Here is a 16482-nt window from a genome sequence, read left to right on the forward strand (position 1 = left end):
TATATATATTTCCGAAGATTAATTGGGTCTTCCTCAAGAAAAATGGTGAATGATTGCTAGAAAATTGGACGCTCATCTTCTTATTTTAGCATCTAAACTGTTCAAAGTGTGTGTAGTTTCATTCTTGTTCTGTCCGTATAAACCTAAATGCAAAAGTTTTTTCTTAAATGGATTCTAAGACAGTACTGACATACAGAAATGAAAAAATTATACTTTTGGTTTTATGATTTTGATTCTTAAATGTCTTAATTCTGTTTTAAAAAAATTGGCAAAATTAGTATCTATTTTCTTCACACGAAAGCCCACATTAGTGGCAAATTGGAAATATGACTAAAATTTCATAAAAAATAAAGATAACAAATAAAGATTAAAATTTGATATCATAAATATCAAAATGACAAAGAGACAAAATTATAAAGATCAAAATGACAAAGATAATCAAATGTTGCAGAACTTGAACTAGTTAGGACGTGATAAAACCACATGCCAATATTAATTTAATCGAGTGAATTAGAGTCTAGAGCAGTGAATAGTAGTGTCACGCCCAGAGATCGTCGAAAATAGAGGGTAAATTTTTTAAATAAAACTGATGTTGCTTGGGCCATGGATGGTTCTCTGTTGAAAAGCAGTTTCAATTCAATGCAGGTGGCAAAAGGGGCTATCCATCCTCAAATGAAACTAATGGAAATGCTTCTACGCCAGCTTGTTCCAAAATATGTCTCTGCTCCAGTGTCACCCAAAAACAAGTGACTAGCATCAGTATGCTGTGGAAAATCAGTACACAGACATGATGGAGAAGATCAAAATGGACACTAGGATTATCCACGTCGAGGGTTTTCAAAGAGCACTGACATAATTTCTAAATTCCACTTTTATGGGATAGCTGCAGAGGAACAATTGTAACTTTTCGCAAAAATGTGTAACGTCCTTAATGCTTAGATACAGGAAAATCTAAGAATTCAGTCACTATCGCACAAAGGCATCCAAACTTTAGCAGGGGGCAGATAAGACACATACAGTATTAGCAAACCATGTCACTATGCAAGTGGATATGTAAACAAACCAAGCTGCTCGGAACTCGATTCGGTAAAAACACGTTCGAGATCATTGTTAAGCTTATCAAGCTCGCGAGCTCGAGCTTGACTAGTTTGTTGGGCCGTGAATTTAGCAAACATGTATTGTTTATTAGTTGGCATTTTGGCTAAAAATGCTCAAAGAGCTTAAAATGAGTTTTTTTAACGAGCTCGAAAACGAATCTGTTTAACGAGCCGAGCTCGAGCCAGACTCATTAAACATGATAAACGAGCTCGTGAAGTTTTCAAGCAAGCCGAGCTTGAACCTAATGATAAAAGCTCGAATCGAGATCATACATATTGTTAGGATCAAGCGCTTACCACTAGACCAAAAAATATAGTTGTTAGCCGATGCACAACTTTATCTCCTTATACTTGTGGCAGCATAGAGTGTACCTACTTGGGTGCTGATGGGTTAGGCTGTTAGGCCATGAGTCCGGGGAGGTGCGTGTCTATCTGTTAGTGCTGTTCATATCCCTTAGAGATCAGTCTTACCATTTTTTTATCGCCGGCCATGTCCCCAACAGAAACAATATTTAACCGTTAAGATATGGTATCACTCTTTTATGCCTACCTAGCCAACAAGATCAAGCGACACAATATCAGCAGTTTGACAAACGAAAACCTCCCGAGAGGTCGCTCATCTCAGTATCATTCTCACTCATGCATGTTTCACACAACATTCCCCCTATGAAGTATAGAAATATGCTTCTTAGGAGACTTGAACTTATGACCTCGCTCTAATATCAATTGTTATGATCAAGCGCTTACCAATAGGCCAAAAAATATAGCTATTAGCCAAGACGCTACTTTATTTCCTTACACTTGTGGCAGCGCAAAGTGCACCTACTTTGGCGCTCATGAGTCGGGCTGTTAGGCCATGAGTCCGGAGAGGCGTGTGTCTATCTGCTGGTGTTGTCTCATATCTCTTAGAGATCAATCTTACCATTTCCCTACCTTCGGTCCTGTTCTTAACAGAGACATTATTTACCCGTTAAGATCTGGCGTCATTCTTTTACAGCCCACATAGCCAACCAGATCGAGTATCACAATGTCAGCAGCTTGACGTACGAGAACTTCTCAGGAGGTCACCCATCCCAATATCAATCTCACTTATGTATGCTTAACCCAAAACATATCTTAAACGACTCGAGCTCGAGCCTGACAGTGTTCGGCTCCGCTCCGCTCCGCTCCGCTCGTTTACATCCCTATCGGCGAGTAAACATAAAAACCTACCACGCGATTAATGACACTGAAAACAAGGATGTAAGCGACCAATTTTACCTGGATGATTGACGTAATCCTTCCAGGAACATCCTGATATCATAACAAAGATCACCAAAGACCGTCAATCATTAATGACAATTCCAAATCATATTCATTCACTGCCAATACAAGATCACAGACGGGGGCACATGCAGCACAAGGGGGAGAGGAGAGTCACACCCCCTCAAGTAAGAAAAAATAAAAATTTTATGTGCAATTTTTCAAATAATCCAAGTTTTGCCAACCCCACCCCTCGAAAAATTATTGGGTCCACCACTGATCGATCACGCACCTCAAATTTTTTTTCCACCCATGTTATCTCCTCCCAAGTTTTTGATTCTACAGACTTCCATGTACAAGGAGTTTGGATTGCTTCTACATGTTGTAGAAGTCTGAGACTATCTGTCAACAAAACATGGCAGAAGACTTAGTTACCCAAAAAAACGTGATGCTATTTCTATAATCTAAATGTCTAATAAATCCACACGGCAATAATGATGGAACAAGAAATACATTCCTGATAATTTGAATAAAAATCAATAGCTAAATTTGTTCAGCATTTTAAAATGGTTACAAACTACAGTGATTAACAAGGTAAGGTTTCAAGTTTTCTTATCGAGAAAATTCCATTGCCATAAATTATTGTGACGAAAGACAGCTAGAAGAAGCCAAGGAAATAACTTCTACAATCTTCAAATACAAGAAATGTCACAGAGATTTAAACCATGAGTACTAAAATTTGGTTCAAGTTTAGATTGAATAAACTTACTTGTAATGAACGCTTCAGTCCATAATTCACGTTGTGACCATGATGGCGCAGTTTCTCGAAAAGGAATTCCAATTTTCAAGCATATGCTGTAAAAGGTGACATTTTTAAGGCAAGCAAACCTGATAAATAATGAAAAACATAATCTTCAAGATAATGGACAATCCTTCAGCAAATATCAGGTTTATAGTGATAAAGAAAATATATCTCCGCTTTACTTTTGACCATACTTATCAGGATAAAGGTAAGTTGTTTAGTATTGCCACAGTTTCTGATGAAATATCTGTGCATGCGCTTGTGAGTGAGTGTAGAAAGAAAATGAGAGAGATGTACTCTATGATCACTTGGCGTACGACTCCAGGAAGCACACCATCACCGAGTGGAGCAGTTTGGATTTCAAAAAAACTGGATGTTGGCAAGCCATTTCGCTCAGAATTATCAAAGACGTCAGCTTTCTTCTGCAGATTCAAAACATAAAGCATCAGTAACAAATCATACATTTGAACACATTAATCTTGTGCATGTGATAACAAAAGATGCGGCCTGTGACTGGACTTGATAGTGAATGAACAGGAGGTGTTCCAATGCAATCATTATCTTGCCAGTTTCACCAGAAAATGCGCAACAGCTAAATATCGGGCAAATAACATTTAGTCCCCCTATGAAAACCCAAAAAAGTGCATAACCACTATATAAAAGTAAGGATATTTTAAAACCTTGTGTTTATAAAAATCAAGAGTAAAACCCCGTGCAAATGAAGCAAGTGTTCCTGACTTTTAAAAACATGAGGTTTGAAAAGACCTTTAAATTTTACACAAGACGTATTTTGTTTTTTACATATTTCACGGAGCTGATAAATATAATTTGTCCGCTAAATACCTATACAAGAATACAAAAAACACTATTAGACCATTTTATATAAATCTCGAACTACAAAGTGGATACAGGCGACACTTGCAACGAATGAGAATTAAATTAAAGCACTTCACTCAAAATGATAATATTATTACCATGTACAGTACATTAAAAGAAATTATATGTTAATAAAAAAGAGCTACTTTACCCATAAACAAATAAACTTAAAGGGAAAAAGGGGGTAAATTATCTTTATATACACATATTGAATTGGATCTAACTTTTGGAAAACCAAACTCTGGAGTCGGATGAGCATTTTAATCATGTTAGCCTTGATGAGTAAATGATTAGCTATGACCACAGAGAATTATAACTAATAGCTAGAGAGAATTTCTATGCATATTCATGTACTCCGAAATCTATCAATGGTTTTGATGATAAGAGCTAAATGAAGACATATATCTCCGCAGCCCAATGAATAACCTTCAATCTCCACTCAGATGTATATGCAGTTCTCAAGGTAGTCACTCTATCATTAGATTCTCTCTCGTGTAAGGTTTTTTCTCATTAATCAACAACCTAGTCATTGTCAATAGAAATCACCTCAGACAAACTCAGGGTTGGTACAGAAATACTCGAAAAGAAAATTTGAGAAAGTTGTTAAAAATTTCCCGAGATATTCTTGAACTAACAACAAGATGTCCCAATTTATGCCCATAGTGCATGTTAAAAGTTGATTTTGTTTTAAAACATATAACTTATACTACAATTACGAAGACTGATCACATGCACATGATAATAGTAATTTACATCTCACCTTTTGACATACAACGAAAAAGTTTGTCAAACAGCCTTCTAAAATATGATCTCCATCATTTGACAATAAAAGTTCAGTAACAGAAGGTGGCCTCAGCTTCTCCAAAGATTTCCTCAACCTACCAGTAAAATCTATTATTAATCTCTGCATCAAAAACACATAAAGTAACTGCTACTATTCATACTAGTACAACAATGTCTTTACCGCATGTAGATACAATAATCCAAATAAAAGCGGATTTACAAGAAGGGACACAGTTACCTGACCCATTCCGAGTATTTTGCATTTCCCAAATCCCTTCCCCGACCAACAACTGCCAGGCGTGCTCCATTCACACCAACACCAAACACCGGTGAAACATATGTGCCAACATGGACATGCACATCCAAAACATCGGAAACACTTCTCTCATCAAAGCCATTCTCCAAACAACTCAAATTTTCTGAATTTCCACTCACAAGTATAGTGATTGCAATCTCCTCCCCACTTTCCCTCTCGTTCAAAACAAAGGGCATGGCTTTTCTCATTGAATCGTTAATCAAGCATTGAATCTTGGAGTCCCATGGTATTGCCCGATTCGATAATTCCATAAACAAGACTTCATTTTTTTCAGGTTTTCCAAATAAAAACTTTGGGTTGGATTTTAGCAATAATTTGAAGGAATTTGTTAGTCTCTGCAAGTGTCTATCCCAAAATAAGATTTCTGAACAATTTCTGTGAGTCCGGGTCGTCGTGTATGCACCTGAATACAACAAAACACATGATGAATAGAATGCATCAATAAACTACAGTTTTCTACCCGATCATCAAACTCTTATTTCCGATTCTCAAGGAATTCAAGAAATGTGAAACTGTAAGGTAAGGTGGTGTTTGTGGCAGTGCACCTGGGTGAATTTCAAGTAAGGTTGTCACAGGAGGAGCGCCTGCTGCATGTGAAATGATACCGTTTAGGAACAGGAACCTGTTGACAAGAGACATCTGTCTTTGGCGGGTGCAAATGATCCAATCCGAACAATAACAATATTTTCAAGCCCAGAGCTTGATTGAATCCAAGCTGTTCTAGACAGATTCGAGGCTTCACAAGGCAATTATCTTGTGCTCCTAAGCTCACTGTTTTGCTATCTAGAAACAGAAAATCAAATTGATGCAATAAATAATATGTTGAATCACCAAGTTCCTCATCAAAGTTATGCGAAGTACAAAAATACCCAGAAATATGCATTTCATTGTCTGTTGTTTTACTGAATATAACATTCACTAAGAGCACAATCAGACATTTTCCTCCCCGAATTCTCAAATCTAATCTTACAGTTAAAACAAATTGGCAACAAAACAATCGTTGGGTTCTTCCCGCCTGCCCAAATACTGCAGAATTCGCGTCAGATTCCGCTGCGGCTTGCTCAGCTCAGCGCTATTTGGAAAAAAAATTTTGTATCCTTCGTCAAATTTCAGATCGGGGAATTAATTTGATAATAATCTTTGCTATTTTTTTTTAAAAGAGAGAACGTCTACCATGGTTTGTATGTGTTTCGAGGTATACAGATAAATTATCATTAATAATTTGTTTTTATTTTTATTTTTTTCACTTTTTAAAAACACATATTTCATCTACTTAATAACTTATGTTGCATGGATACGAATACGAATATCGTATCGAATACGATATAGATACGGCGATACGTCAAATTTTGAAAATATAAGACATGATACGGCTAAGATATGACAATCATTAAAATATATATAAATATTATATATTTTTATATTTATATAAATTTAGTATTGAGCAGAAATAGAATGAAAGAGACGGACAAATGTATTTAGGGATTTAAAAACTCAGCCCAATTTATTTTAAATTAATTTCATTTTCGTCTTTAGAAATTTTAATTTTTTTTAATTAACCCCTTAAATATTTGCAATTTTACTCAAACGTATCCGAAAAACGTATCCACGTTGTATCCATGGTGTGTCCTTGTCGTGTCCAAAACGTATCCGGCTGGTCAACCCTAAACAAAGTCAACGACACGGATTTTGAGGTATCTAACACTCGTGTCCGCGTGTCGTATCCGTATTTGTGTCATATCCGTGTAGTATCCAATACTTCAAAAAAAAAAATTAAAGTATACGTGCTACATAGTTAATAACATAGTAGTTTTTAATATTTATACAAACATATACTAAAATAGAACTATTTCTTATTACGAGTGAGTATACTGTGCTTATGGATTTATATTTATGAGATTGGTTGACTATGTCCATATTTATAAAGAAAAATAATATTTTTGATATAAAAATAATATTTTTAATAGACATTAGAGATATACAAAACAAAATTGACTCGTGAAACAATAACACAAGAGTTTTTGTGTTATTTTTCATACCAAAAAACTTATTTTTCATTTCAGATATATATCATCTCGACTCACAAATATAAATTTTTGAAACGGTCTCATATAAGAGCTACCAACTAGACTAAACCTCTTGTCACGTCAAATGATTAAAAAACAACAATAAATTAAAATGTAATTCATATAAAAATTTTGGGGATTTATAAATAAAATTTTTATCGTTACAATGAAATTATTATCATGAACAATCTTGCAATTTTAGCCGAAAAATTAGAAAACCAACTTATAAAGGCAGCCAAAAAAGAAATACACAGTTAAACTTGAACCAAGCGATAAGAATAAAGAGTCTTGACATCAAAACAGGGTGCGTTTCTAGACACAGAAATGCAATTTCAGCAAGCAATCTTTACCATACGACAAAGAAAAACATTAATTCCAAGTACATTGAATCGAAAAACGTCAGCTCGTTGCAGAACTACTTATTATGTTCACAAGATGGGAGATGTTATGTCCATCACAAGGGGCAGGCTTTCTCAAACACAGCTTGCTCTTTGCGACAAAGTTCGAATTCATTTGTGTGATAATACATGCATCCAGCATATGAATCTAATTCTTTGTTACAATTCTGGTGAAGATCTCTCAGCCTGCAGAGAAACAATTCGGTGAATCTATAAATGCACAGGTAAAAGTTGACATTTATAAAATTTGGCCAGAGAATGAAGGGGACAGAAAAGTTGAGTTTCGAGCAACATTTTACATATTTTAGTCCTACTTCATTCTAAACTTCATCATAAGCATTTCAAGAACATGTTGCGAATCTACTAGAGTTTGAAGAGAGTGTTGATTATTCTCATAGATTTCCTTGTGGCGCAAAGGAAAAATCCCAAATTTCCCTATGGGGTTTGAAGGTTTCATCGACATATAGAAGAGGAATGCCTTTCTTTATCTCATCAATGTTATCCAGAAACTGTCATATTCGTTAGATATGGGTCACTCTCTGAAAAGCAATTATTCGACAAGAAAAACACACATACCAAGGAGGAAAAAATTTCAAATACCTGTGAATAATTCAGTGCAAACTCAAAGAACTAGTGCTTGAAATGAACATAATATATATCTAACCAATTATACAAAACTGGGGATGATGAAGCTTTGGTATATTCTAAATGAACACAATATCTAACCAATTATACAAGGAGAAGGAGGGAAAGAATCCAAAAAATAAAATTATGGAAGATAGTAATTCTAGCACTTACCTGAGAATTGTGGAAAGAGATAAACAAATGATTTTCAAAGGAATGTAGAACGAGATATCTCAATTATGGGAAAGCATAAAAAATTGGGTTGCATTTTGGGTGAACAGCCATTCAAAGATTTCAATGAAATTCCTAACAGTTCTTTCTTAATCAAATAGCAAATTATATCCATGGGTGTCAAGCATTCAGCTGGGTATTAATTTGTGTTTTCCTTAACATGGGTGAGAAGGATGCCTTATCCTTCGTTTGTACAATTTGATTTTGTTATTGAATTGTGTTTCTTATCAAAATAATACGCACATATGTCGTGAAAGGCGGCTGAGTAAGGATGGAAGAATGAGATAAAGGACGGCGATTGGAATTTGCTACTGGAGGCACCAAATTTGGCTTGACCGAGTGGGTTGAGGTGATAACATAGTTATACTGAAAGGTATGATTTCCAAACACGAGCATTCGTGATTGTTAATGTGGAAGTTCTGGTCTTAGTGAAGAGAATAAAAAATCCCAAAACAATGCAGCAGGGACTAGTATCTGAAATTTATTTCTTAGCGTTTCATCTGAAATATTGATTATCAGAGTTTAGCAACAATGCATTCGAGAGTTGGAGACCTTTTAATAAAGGCCTCAAAAGTTTAAGGTCTAAATAAAGTAGATGAGCAAACATATACTGTTCGACAGATATAACATGGACGTTACTTCTAACAAAAAAGCACAGCTTCGATTATACCAGACTTTAAAAATGAAAAACTACTGAAGACTTGCAAAATCCCTTCAAAAAAAGAAGAAAAAAAAAACTTGCAAAATGAACTGTAGAAAGCTTCAGGGATAAGTAGTTTCAAACTCATACATAAACATTCAAGTAAAATCAATCGGCAGAACTTTCAACATGACAATACAGTGGCAAATGCAATGCCCAAGCACATCGTTACACTATCACAAGCCTGGCAGTCAAAACACTCCACATTATCAACAATAGTATTCAAATTAAACCACAAAGATCTTAAATCCGCTTTTAGCAAAAAAAGACTGAACTGATGAGTCATCTTTTTACTTGATATTCCCACGACTTTGAGCAAACTTATAATTAAATGTTTTCAAGTCAATCGAAAAGAGCGAGTCCTACCTAAACTAGAAGCAACATTCTTAGAAATAAATAAACAAAGAAGGAAAAATACCTAGCACTCACTGGCAGGGTTGCTATAAAAAGAAAGATTCTGTCGGCATAAAAAATTTCTAGTAAACCAGCGACTTACAGGTGAAGCACACACTGTGTAACTTGACGTCCTTTGTCGAGACATTTCTCAGGGTCCGGGTCATCCTTCTTGCACTTCAAAAATGCTACATTCTCACCACGGCACCTAGTTCCAATGTGCTTGGCAGCTGCCATCAACAGGGATGATGTCGGGACAGGATCTCCTGCCACATCTGAGCTTCTAGCCATCCTTAACCAGAAGTTACAAACAATACTATCAGAATTCACAAAAGTACCGAACAAACTGTCGGATTTTATCTACTTTAATTTCACACAGATGCGGGAAATTGATAAGATATTTCTTGTAGCATCCCACAAAAAAATAATCCAATTTTAGAACTTTTAATCAGAAGCATTTGTACACCGACTAGTAATAATCAGCATAGTAGAGAAGCTCAATCTCAAATTTTTACTCCTACCAACTAGTCAAATATTATCTGCGGTAGTCACTAAAAATCTAAAATGCATAGAAGACCACTTTACACAGAATTTAGGTTAAGAAATCCATTACCAACTTTTGATTTTCAACAAGAATCGAATTTCTTAAAATAATCATTTCGTCGTCAATTCTACCTACAACCCTTTCATAAGCATTAACCACAAATCAATAGAGATTCAACCATTATCGAACCCGAACATCATCTGAAAATTTTTTTCCCGTATTCTTTGGATTAAACGGGAATATGAATAAATAAATCGAGGGAAAAAAATCTACCTTTTGCTGCGTCCGTTCCCAGGTTCACACTTCAGTAGTAATTTGGATGAGTCGGGGGAGAAATAGCTGATCTAGGCTGAATTGGGCTGAGCGCTTAAAAATCGAGCCTTTGACTCATTGAATGTTTGTTGGTCCCCTGACCCAATTACTATTTAAACGAGTAACTAAATGCGTGTACTAGTGTTTGAAAATCGATCCGTTTCATGAAAAATATTGTTTTTCCATTGTATATATGGCTCGGGTTGACATCTCAAAAGAGGTCTAATTGGATTCGGACATTATTTTTAGTCATTAATTTAATTAAAAATAAATAATATATGGTCTATATAAACAAAAAGAAAATGAAAAAAATACTCATAATATAATCTCTCTTCACTTCTCTGACAAAATTGTGATCTTTTATTTAATCAAAGTTCTAAAGGCAATCCTAATCAATTAAACTAAACATGTAATTAGTTATTCATAATAACTTTATATCATTTACAGTTGTTTTAATAGTAATAATATAAATTATCTCTAACTTTTGAAGACATTGAGCTAGACTGCTCTTTCCAAATCATCTGATTGACCTCTTTTCCTAGGCATGTTTCTAACATCCACGGTCTGTTAATTTCTACATTCACGATTCATTTCAGGTGGATATAGCTTATGCGAGAATTCATCGAAAGATTTCAGCCCTTCTCATTACAAGTAAAGATTTTTGACATTATTTTTAGATATGAATATGGAAATGTGTATATAAACTTGTTATATACTTCTTATTAGAAGTAAAGATTTTTGACATTAATTTGTTAGTGGTAAACTTGTTATCGTTATATAACTTGGTGTAGCAGAAGGCTGCGATTGACAACTCATTTACTCTGCATATTTTATATGAGGAAATAATTGCACAAGTATTATACGCAATAATAGCAATGCCGAGTATTCTAGCTATTATGTCAATTTGTACATCACATTGACGTTCAGTCTCTTATTGAATCGGTTGTACGAAGAACTAAGTAGAAACATCTTAAGGTGACGCTGCTGCAGTGATGCTTCAGAGGTTCTCGCCACAGATATGTGTGTCATTGAAGGCCTTGGAAAGCAGACGTGGGAAATTTGCCTCGGGATGTTGGAGACAGAAGAGGATTCGGATAGGGTACAGTATTACTGGTAGAGAATCCTGATGATGCTGCAGAGGTTAAAAGAGAGACGGGATTGACCACACCGTGGCTTTGCATTTTCCAGGGCCAGTTATGGAATACAGGGAATGGGTTTGCTTCAGTGTTTGTTACTATCCCTCTTTCCTAACGATTAGATAATATTTCATTGTCAGATAATAAGAAACTAGAATCACTGAGAAACTTTGATATTTGTTTGCAGAGGCAGTAGTTCACATTCTATGCAATATGGAGTTGATAACAAATGCAAAAGAATAATGACCTTGCTGCAAATCCGCCGGTCAACATGTGAGGAGACTTGGTGGCCATTTCTAGCCCATGGAGAACGGCAGAGGAGTTCTCAACCTGTGATTGTGCAGAAAATATCAGCAATATGGAGTTGATAACAAATGCAAAAAGAATAATGACCTTGTTGCTTGTTGCAAATCCGCCAGTCAACATGTGAGGATACTTGGTGGCCACTTGTAGCCCATGGAGAACGGCTGAGGAGTTCTCATCCTGTGATTGTGCAGAAAATATCAGCAATCTTTGTACGAAATATAAGATCCTTCTCAGCATGTTAACCATTGACATTAGATGTGTGTGAAGATGAATTATGTGAGGAGAATATGCTGCTGAACATGGAAACTTCAAAGTCAAATATTTTAAGCACGCTCACGGAGAAACAAGCACCTTTATGATTTTCCCATCAGGCATTTCACAAGATGCGTATCGCAACTGCAAATTTCCGGTAATTTCGTGACCCTTTGGACTAATTGAAGCTAAAGATATCCCAAGATTGAGATCAAGACTGCTGCCACTACCTGCATCCACAATTTTACACCCGTACAGAATCGGATGTATGAGATAATCCTGTTGTACAAGAAACAGCCACCAGCGATAATGGTGGAAGTGGGGAACAGGGATTGAACTTATACCTCCATCTCTGGAACTCATACTTATCTCTCTATCATATATGCTAGGCTCAGAGTTGATGACTGCTTCACTCCCATTACATTTGCTGGCTGCTTTATTATCATAAGCCCTGAATGAAGGTTTGTTGGATGAGCCCCAAATGATAAACAAAAAAAATCGAAACCAACTTGCAGCTTCTACTTTGTAATCAAATCATCCAAGATACGTATACTGCAACAAACCATCATAATCCTATCTATAAATGGGTTGTGGTTGGCATTTCTTCATTTAGCAACTATATCAGAAAAGAATGAATACCAGGAAAAAAAACGAAAATTAAATCGTAACCTTACTTTTTCCCTAGGAATTGATCCGTCCTTGCTTCCCACCGACCACATGCATGTAGGGTTACTCCTCTGTACTTTGAGCTTGCTCGAGAGAACCCAGCACTTTGCCGACGTAGAAAATGAACAAATTCATCTTTGGTCAAATTCTTCATCTGCAGATGACATTATTAAAGTTTATACAACCAAAAATAAAACGTCTACTATTGGGAAAAACCCATCACTGTGAACCTGTTTCAAGTCTTCTTCATAGTCACCGATATCGAAATTTATGTCAGCATCAACTCCACGAAACTTGATCGCCGCTCGATCGTATGCTCTGAAATGGTTTAATATATTTTCATCAAACAAAGATCCCATAAATAAAAGTTCTATCAAGAATAGCTCAAAATTACAAGATGGTCAATTATACTTGCGAATCAAAAGTCTCACCTAGCTGCGACATGAGCTGTGTCAAATCCACCTGAAATTACGGATCAATTCTGAGTAACTCTCAGTAACACAACAATTTTATAAAAACAAGAAACAGGTAAAATATATTGCTCTGTTTCTCACCCAAATAGACTTGTTTGCCGCAATCCCTGCCACAAATACAAAATTCAGTTAAAATGAAGAAACAAGATGACCCCAAAAGTTATTGATGTTCAACCCATCACAAGAAACTTCAACTCACTCAAAATCCATCATAAAAAAACTCTGTGAGCACAGAAGAATCATATACAGCAATTTATTTGAAAAAGGCAGTTGTAAGATCAACTGTTGATAAAAATGACCATCGTGCAAGCGGTAAAGCGTCGCGTACAACTATATGTAGTTCAAGACATTAAAACCATCCGATAATCGGAAATCTCCCGCACCACATACATGCATGCACTTTTGAATGTAAAATGTACGTATATACGGACCAGATATGAGATTCCCATCTTCCAGTCCTCCGATAGAAGGTAACTCCTCGATATTGGGAGCTACGAGAGCGTGGCCCACGCCTACTCTTCTTCACCGGTGGCTGCTGCAAACGATTCACCGGAACCTGCACCTTGTAAGCTCCCAATTCCGCCCCTCCTACGACTGAAACCTCCGGCAGCGATAAATTCAACCAACACTTAGACCTGGAAGACGCCAGAGGAGAAGACAGAGAAGCCAACGACTCCGTCTCACCTGGGAAAAGCTGCAACTCGTGTTTATCAACAAATCCATTATGGTCCACGTCTTCTCCGTTTTCTACAACGTTTCCGTTGAGAATAGAGAAATTGAGCGTGGAAAGGAACGCATTCCGGCGACTAGAGCTGTTGGAATCCTCGCGATCACCCGCCGCCGTATTATTAGTCGTGGAGGTGGTCGTCGAAGTCACGGAATCCCCGTCACCGGCCGCAGTCTTCTGGCGGTGAAAATCATCCCCGGAGACGGAGTAATCCACCGAGACCGACGCCGCAAAAACATTCAGATCCAACATTTCACTCCCCAGAGCACGAAAACCAAAGAGGGAGAGAGACGTTCGTGTACGTGCATATAGGTGGTGGTAACAAAGTTCAAGAATCAGAGCGTTGATATTGTTATGGATGTATACATACAGAGGAAGGTGTATGTATATGCAGTAAGCAACTGTGACTGAGACCACACACATACAAACTGAGATGAAAACAAGGCATTGATAATGTGTAGAGAGAGAACACACACATACAAACCGTATAACAAACTATACATACAACACAATATATATATATATATACTATTAATTAATTATAAATTAAATGCCCTAGAATAACTTTTTTTTATCGATTAGAAAATATCTTTTACCCATAACTTCATATCCAATTCTCTCGTAGCCTTATTATTTTGGGGTTTTTTTTAAAAATATTATAAATTAATAAAATTATTCTAAAAATATGACAACTTTTAAAAATTTGTAAAACTATAACAATCCGGGACATACTGTCCCGGATTCAAATTTTTTATTATTATTTTTTTTTTAACTTTTTTTAAAAAAAAAAAAGCGATTGATTGGGCAAAACCGTCGCTATTGGCGACAGTTTAACAAAACCCGTTGCTAATGGCGACTGTTTTACCAAGTACCGTCGCGAAACCTGTCGCTATTTGCGACGGTTTAAATAAACACCGTCGCTAAGGCACGGATTCTCAGACCACGCATTCAATATAGCCTATTTAAATGCGGTGATGCTCTTCATTTTATCACCGAAGCCGAGTAAATTAAGAGCAAAATTATTTCTTTCGATCACCGAGCATCGAACATTCTTTCCAGCACCGGTCTTCAGACTTTTTTATTTAATTATTAGCGTAAGTCTTCTGCATTTTTCAGAATATTAAGAGATTATTTTTTTTGTTTAGTATTTTATATTGATCGTTCATTATACCAGTTTTAAGTTTTAAGTAATAACAATAATTATAATATTAATTGTTTTATTGGAATTATAATATGTATATAAATTACGGACTTTATATTTACGTGAAATTTTATGTATAGTATAATAATGAGTTATAAAGAATTTGTGATTCTCCTTCCTTTATAAATTGCGTCGATCGTGTGATTATCGTAATTCCTAATTTGATTTGATAGTTTTCTGTCGAATATCAGAATTTTAGAGAATTGCGCCGAGTCTCAGTAATTCAGAATTTGATTTGAAAGAATTGTGCTGAGTATCAGAATTTGGGAGAATTGCGCCGAGTTTAAGTCAAATATCTGTTTTTTCTTTCTATATTGAATAGTTTTATGTATATTATATCTGATAATGTTTGTAATTTATTGCAGATATTAAACTCCGTTAGCTGATTTAATTACAAATTCCGTACAACGACATTTGAAAAGGTAATTTCAATAATTTCTTATATTTTAAAAGACTTACACTATTAATATTCTGAAAAATGCAGAAGACTTACGCTAATAATTAAATAGAAGAGTCTGAAGATCGGTGATGGAAAGAATGTTCGATGCTCGGTGATCGAAAGAAATAATTTTGCTCCTAAGTTGCTCGGCTTCGGTGATAAAATGAAGAGCATCACCGCATTTAAATAGGCAGAAAGAAGATTACGGGTTAATGGGTAACGGATATGGAATTCGTGATTTTCTGAGTCCGCGGCAGACTGGGAAGGATAATTTGAATCCGTACCTTAGCGACGGGTTTTGGTAAAACCGTCGCAAATAGCGACGTTGTTTGTTTTAACCGTCGCTATTNAGATCGGTGCTGGAAAGAATGTTCGATGCTCGGTGATCGAAAGAAATAATTTTGCTCCTAAGTTGCTCGGCTTCGGTGATAAAATGAAGAGCATCACCGTATTTAAATAGGCAGAAAGAAGATTACGGGTTAATGGGTACCGGATATGTAATTCGTGATTTTCTGAGTCCGCGGCAGACTGGGAAGGATAATTTGAATCCGTACCTTAGCGACGGGTTTTGGTAAAACCGTCGCAAATAGCGACGTTGTTTGTTTTAACCGTCGCTATTGGCGACGGTTTTTGTTTAAACCGTCGCTTATAGCGACGGTGTTTGGTACAACAGTCGCCAATAGCGACGGGTTTTGTTAAACCGTCGCCAATAGCGACGGTTTTGCACATCAATCGCCGATATCCATTTTATTTTTTATTTTTTAAAAAGTAAAAAAAAATAATAATAAAAAATTTGAATCCGGGACAGTAAGTCCCGGATTGTTATAATTTTACAAATTTTTAAAAGTTGTCACATTTTTACAATAATTTTATTAATTTATAATATTTTTAAAAAAAA

General features: G+C 35.9%; 3 protein-coding genes across 15 annotated transcripts; all 3 read right to left on the bottom strand.

Moving 5' to 3' along the window:
- Positions 1 to 411: 411 nt before the first annotated feature.
- LOC140958918 (uncharacterized) lies at positions 412 to 10471 on the bottom strand. Of its 8 annotated transcripts, none has more exons than XR_012171851.1 (9): positions 10346 to 10471; positions 5662 to 5899; positions 5039 to 5519; positions 4778 to 4895; positions 3439 to 3563; positions 3109 to 3194; positions 2632 to 2741; positions 871 to 2390; positions 412 to 764 (listed from the first exon to the last, which is right to left on the bottom strand). XR_012171851.1 is itself a non-coding variant. In XM_073416520.1 (9 exons), the coding sequence occupies exons 2-9, from the start codon at positions 5753 to 5755 to the stop codon at positions 659 to 661; spliced, it is 1110 nt and encodes a 369-aa protein (XP_073272621.1). In that variant the 5' UTR covers positions 5756 to 5899; positions 10346 to 10471; the 3' UTR covers positions 412 to 658. The 8 variants fall into 8 exon arrangements, 6 of the variants coding, with proteins under 6 accessions (XP_073272621.1, XP_073272615.1, XP_073272619.1 ...); XM_073416520.1 differs by having other exon boundaries at positions 412 to 721; positions 2358 to 2390; XM_073416514.1 differs by having other exon boundaries at positions 2358 to 2390.
- LOC140958919 (NADH dehydrogenase [ubiquinone] 1 alpha subcomplex subunit 8-B-like) lies at positions 7437 to 10537 on the bottom strand. Its single transcript, XM_073416521.1, has 3 exons — positions 10346 to 10537; positions 9632 to 9820; positions 7437 to 7766 (listed from the first exon to the last, which is right to left on the bottom strand). The coding sequence occupies exons 2-3, from the start codon at positions 9817 to 9819 to the stop codon at positions 7637 to 7639; spliced, it is 318 nt and encodes a 105-aa protein (XP_073272622.1). The 5' UTR covers position 9820; positions 10346 to 10537; the 3' UTR covers positions 7437 to 7636.
- Positions 10538 to 11251: 714 nt separating this feature from the next.
- LOC140958200 (APETALA2-like protein 1) lies at positions 11252 to 14351 on the bottom strand. Of its 6 annotated transcripts, none has more exons than XM_073415570.1 (9): positions 13649 to 14351; positions 13299 to 13324; positions 13176 to 13206; positions 12975 to 13062; positions 12753 to 12898; positions 12423 to 12529; positions 12178 to 12308; positions 11914 to 12003; positions 11252 to 11631 (listed from the first exon to the last, which is right to left on the bottom strand). In XM_073415570.1, exons 1-9 carry the CDS (start codon positions 14194 to 14196, stop codon positions 11410 to 11412), a joined length of 1389 nt encoding a protein of 462 aa, XP_073271671.1. In that variant the 5' UTR covers positions 14197 to 14351; the 3' UTR covers positions 11252 to 11409. The 6 variants fall into 6 exon arrangements, with proteins under 6 accessions (XP_073271671.1, XP_073271669.1, XP_073271673.1 ...); XM_073415573.1 differs by lacking the exon at positions 11252 to 11631 and adding an exon at positions 11683 to 11850; XM_073415568.1 differs by having other exon boundaries at positions 12178 to 12529.
- Between the last annotated feature and the right edge of the window lie 2131 nt (positions 14352 to 16482).

This window comes from Primulina huaijiensis, chromosome 15, assembly GCF_012295235.1.
Source record: "Primulina huaijiensis isolate GDHJ02 chromosome 15, ASM1229523v2, whole genome shotgun sequence".
Lineage (NCBI taxonomy): Eukaryota > Viridiplantae > Streptophyta > Magnoliopsida > Lamiales > Gesneriaceae > Primulina > Primulina huaijiensis.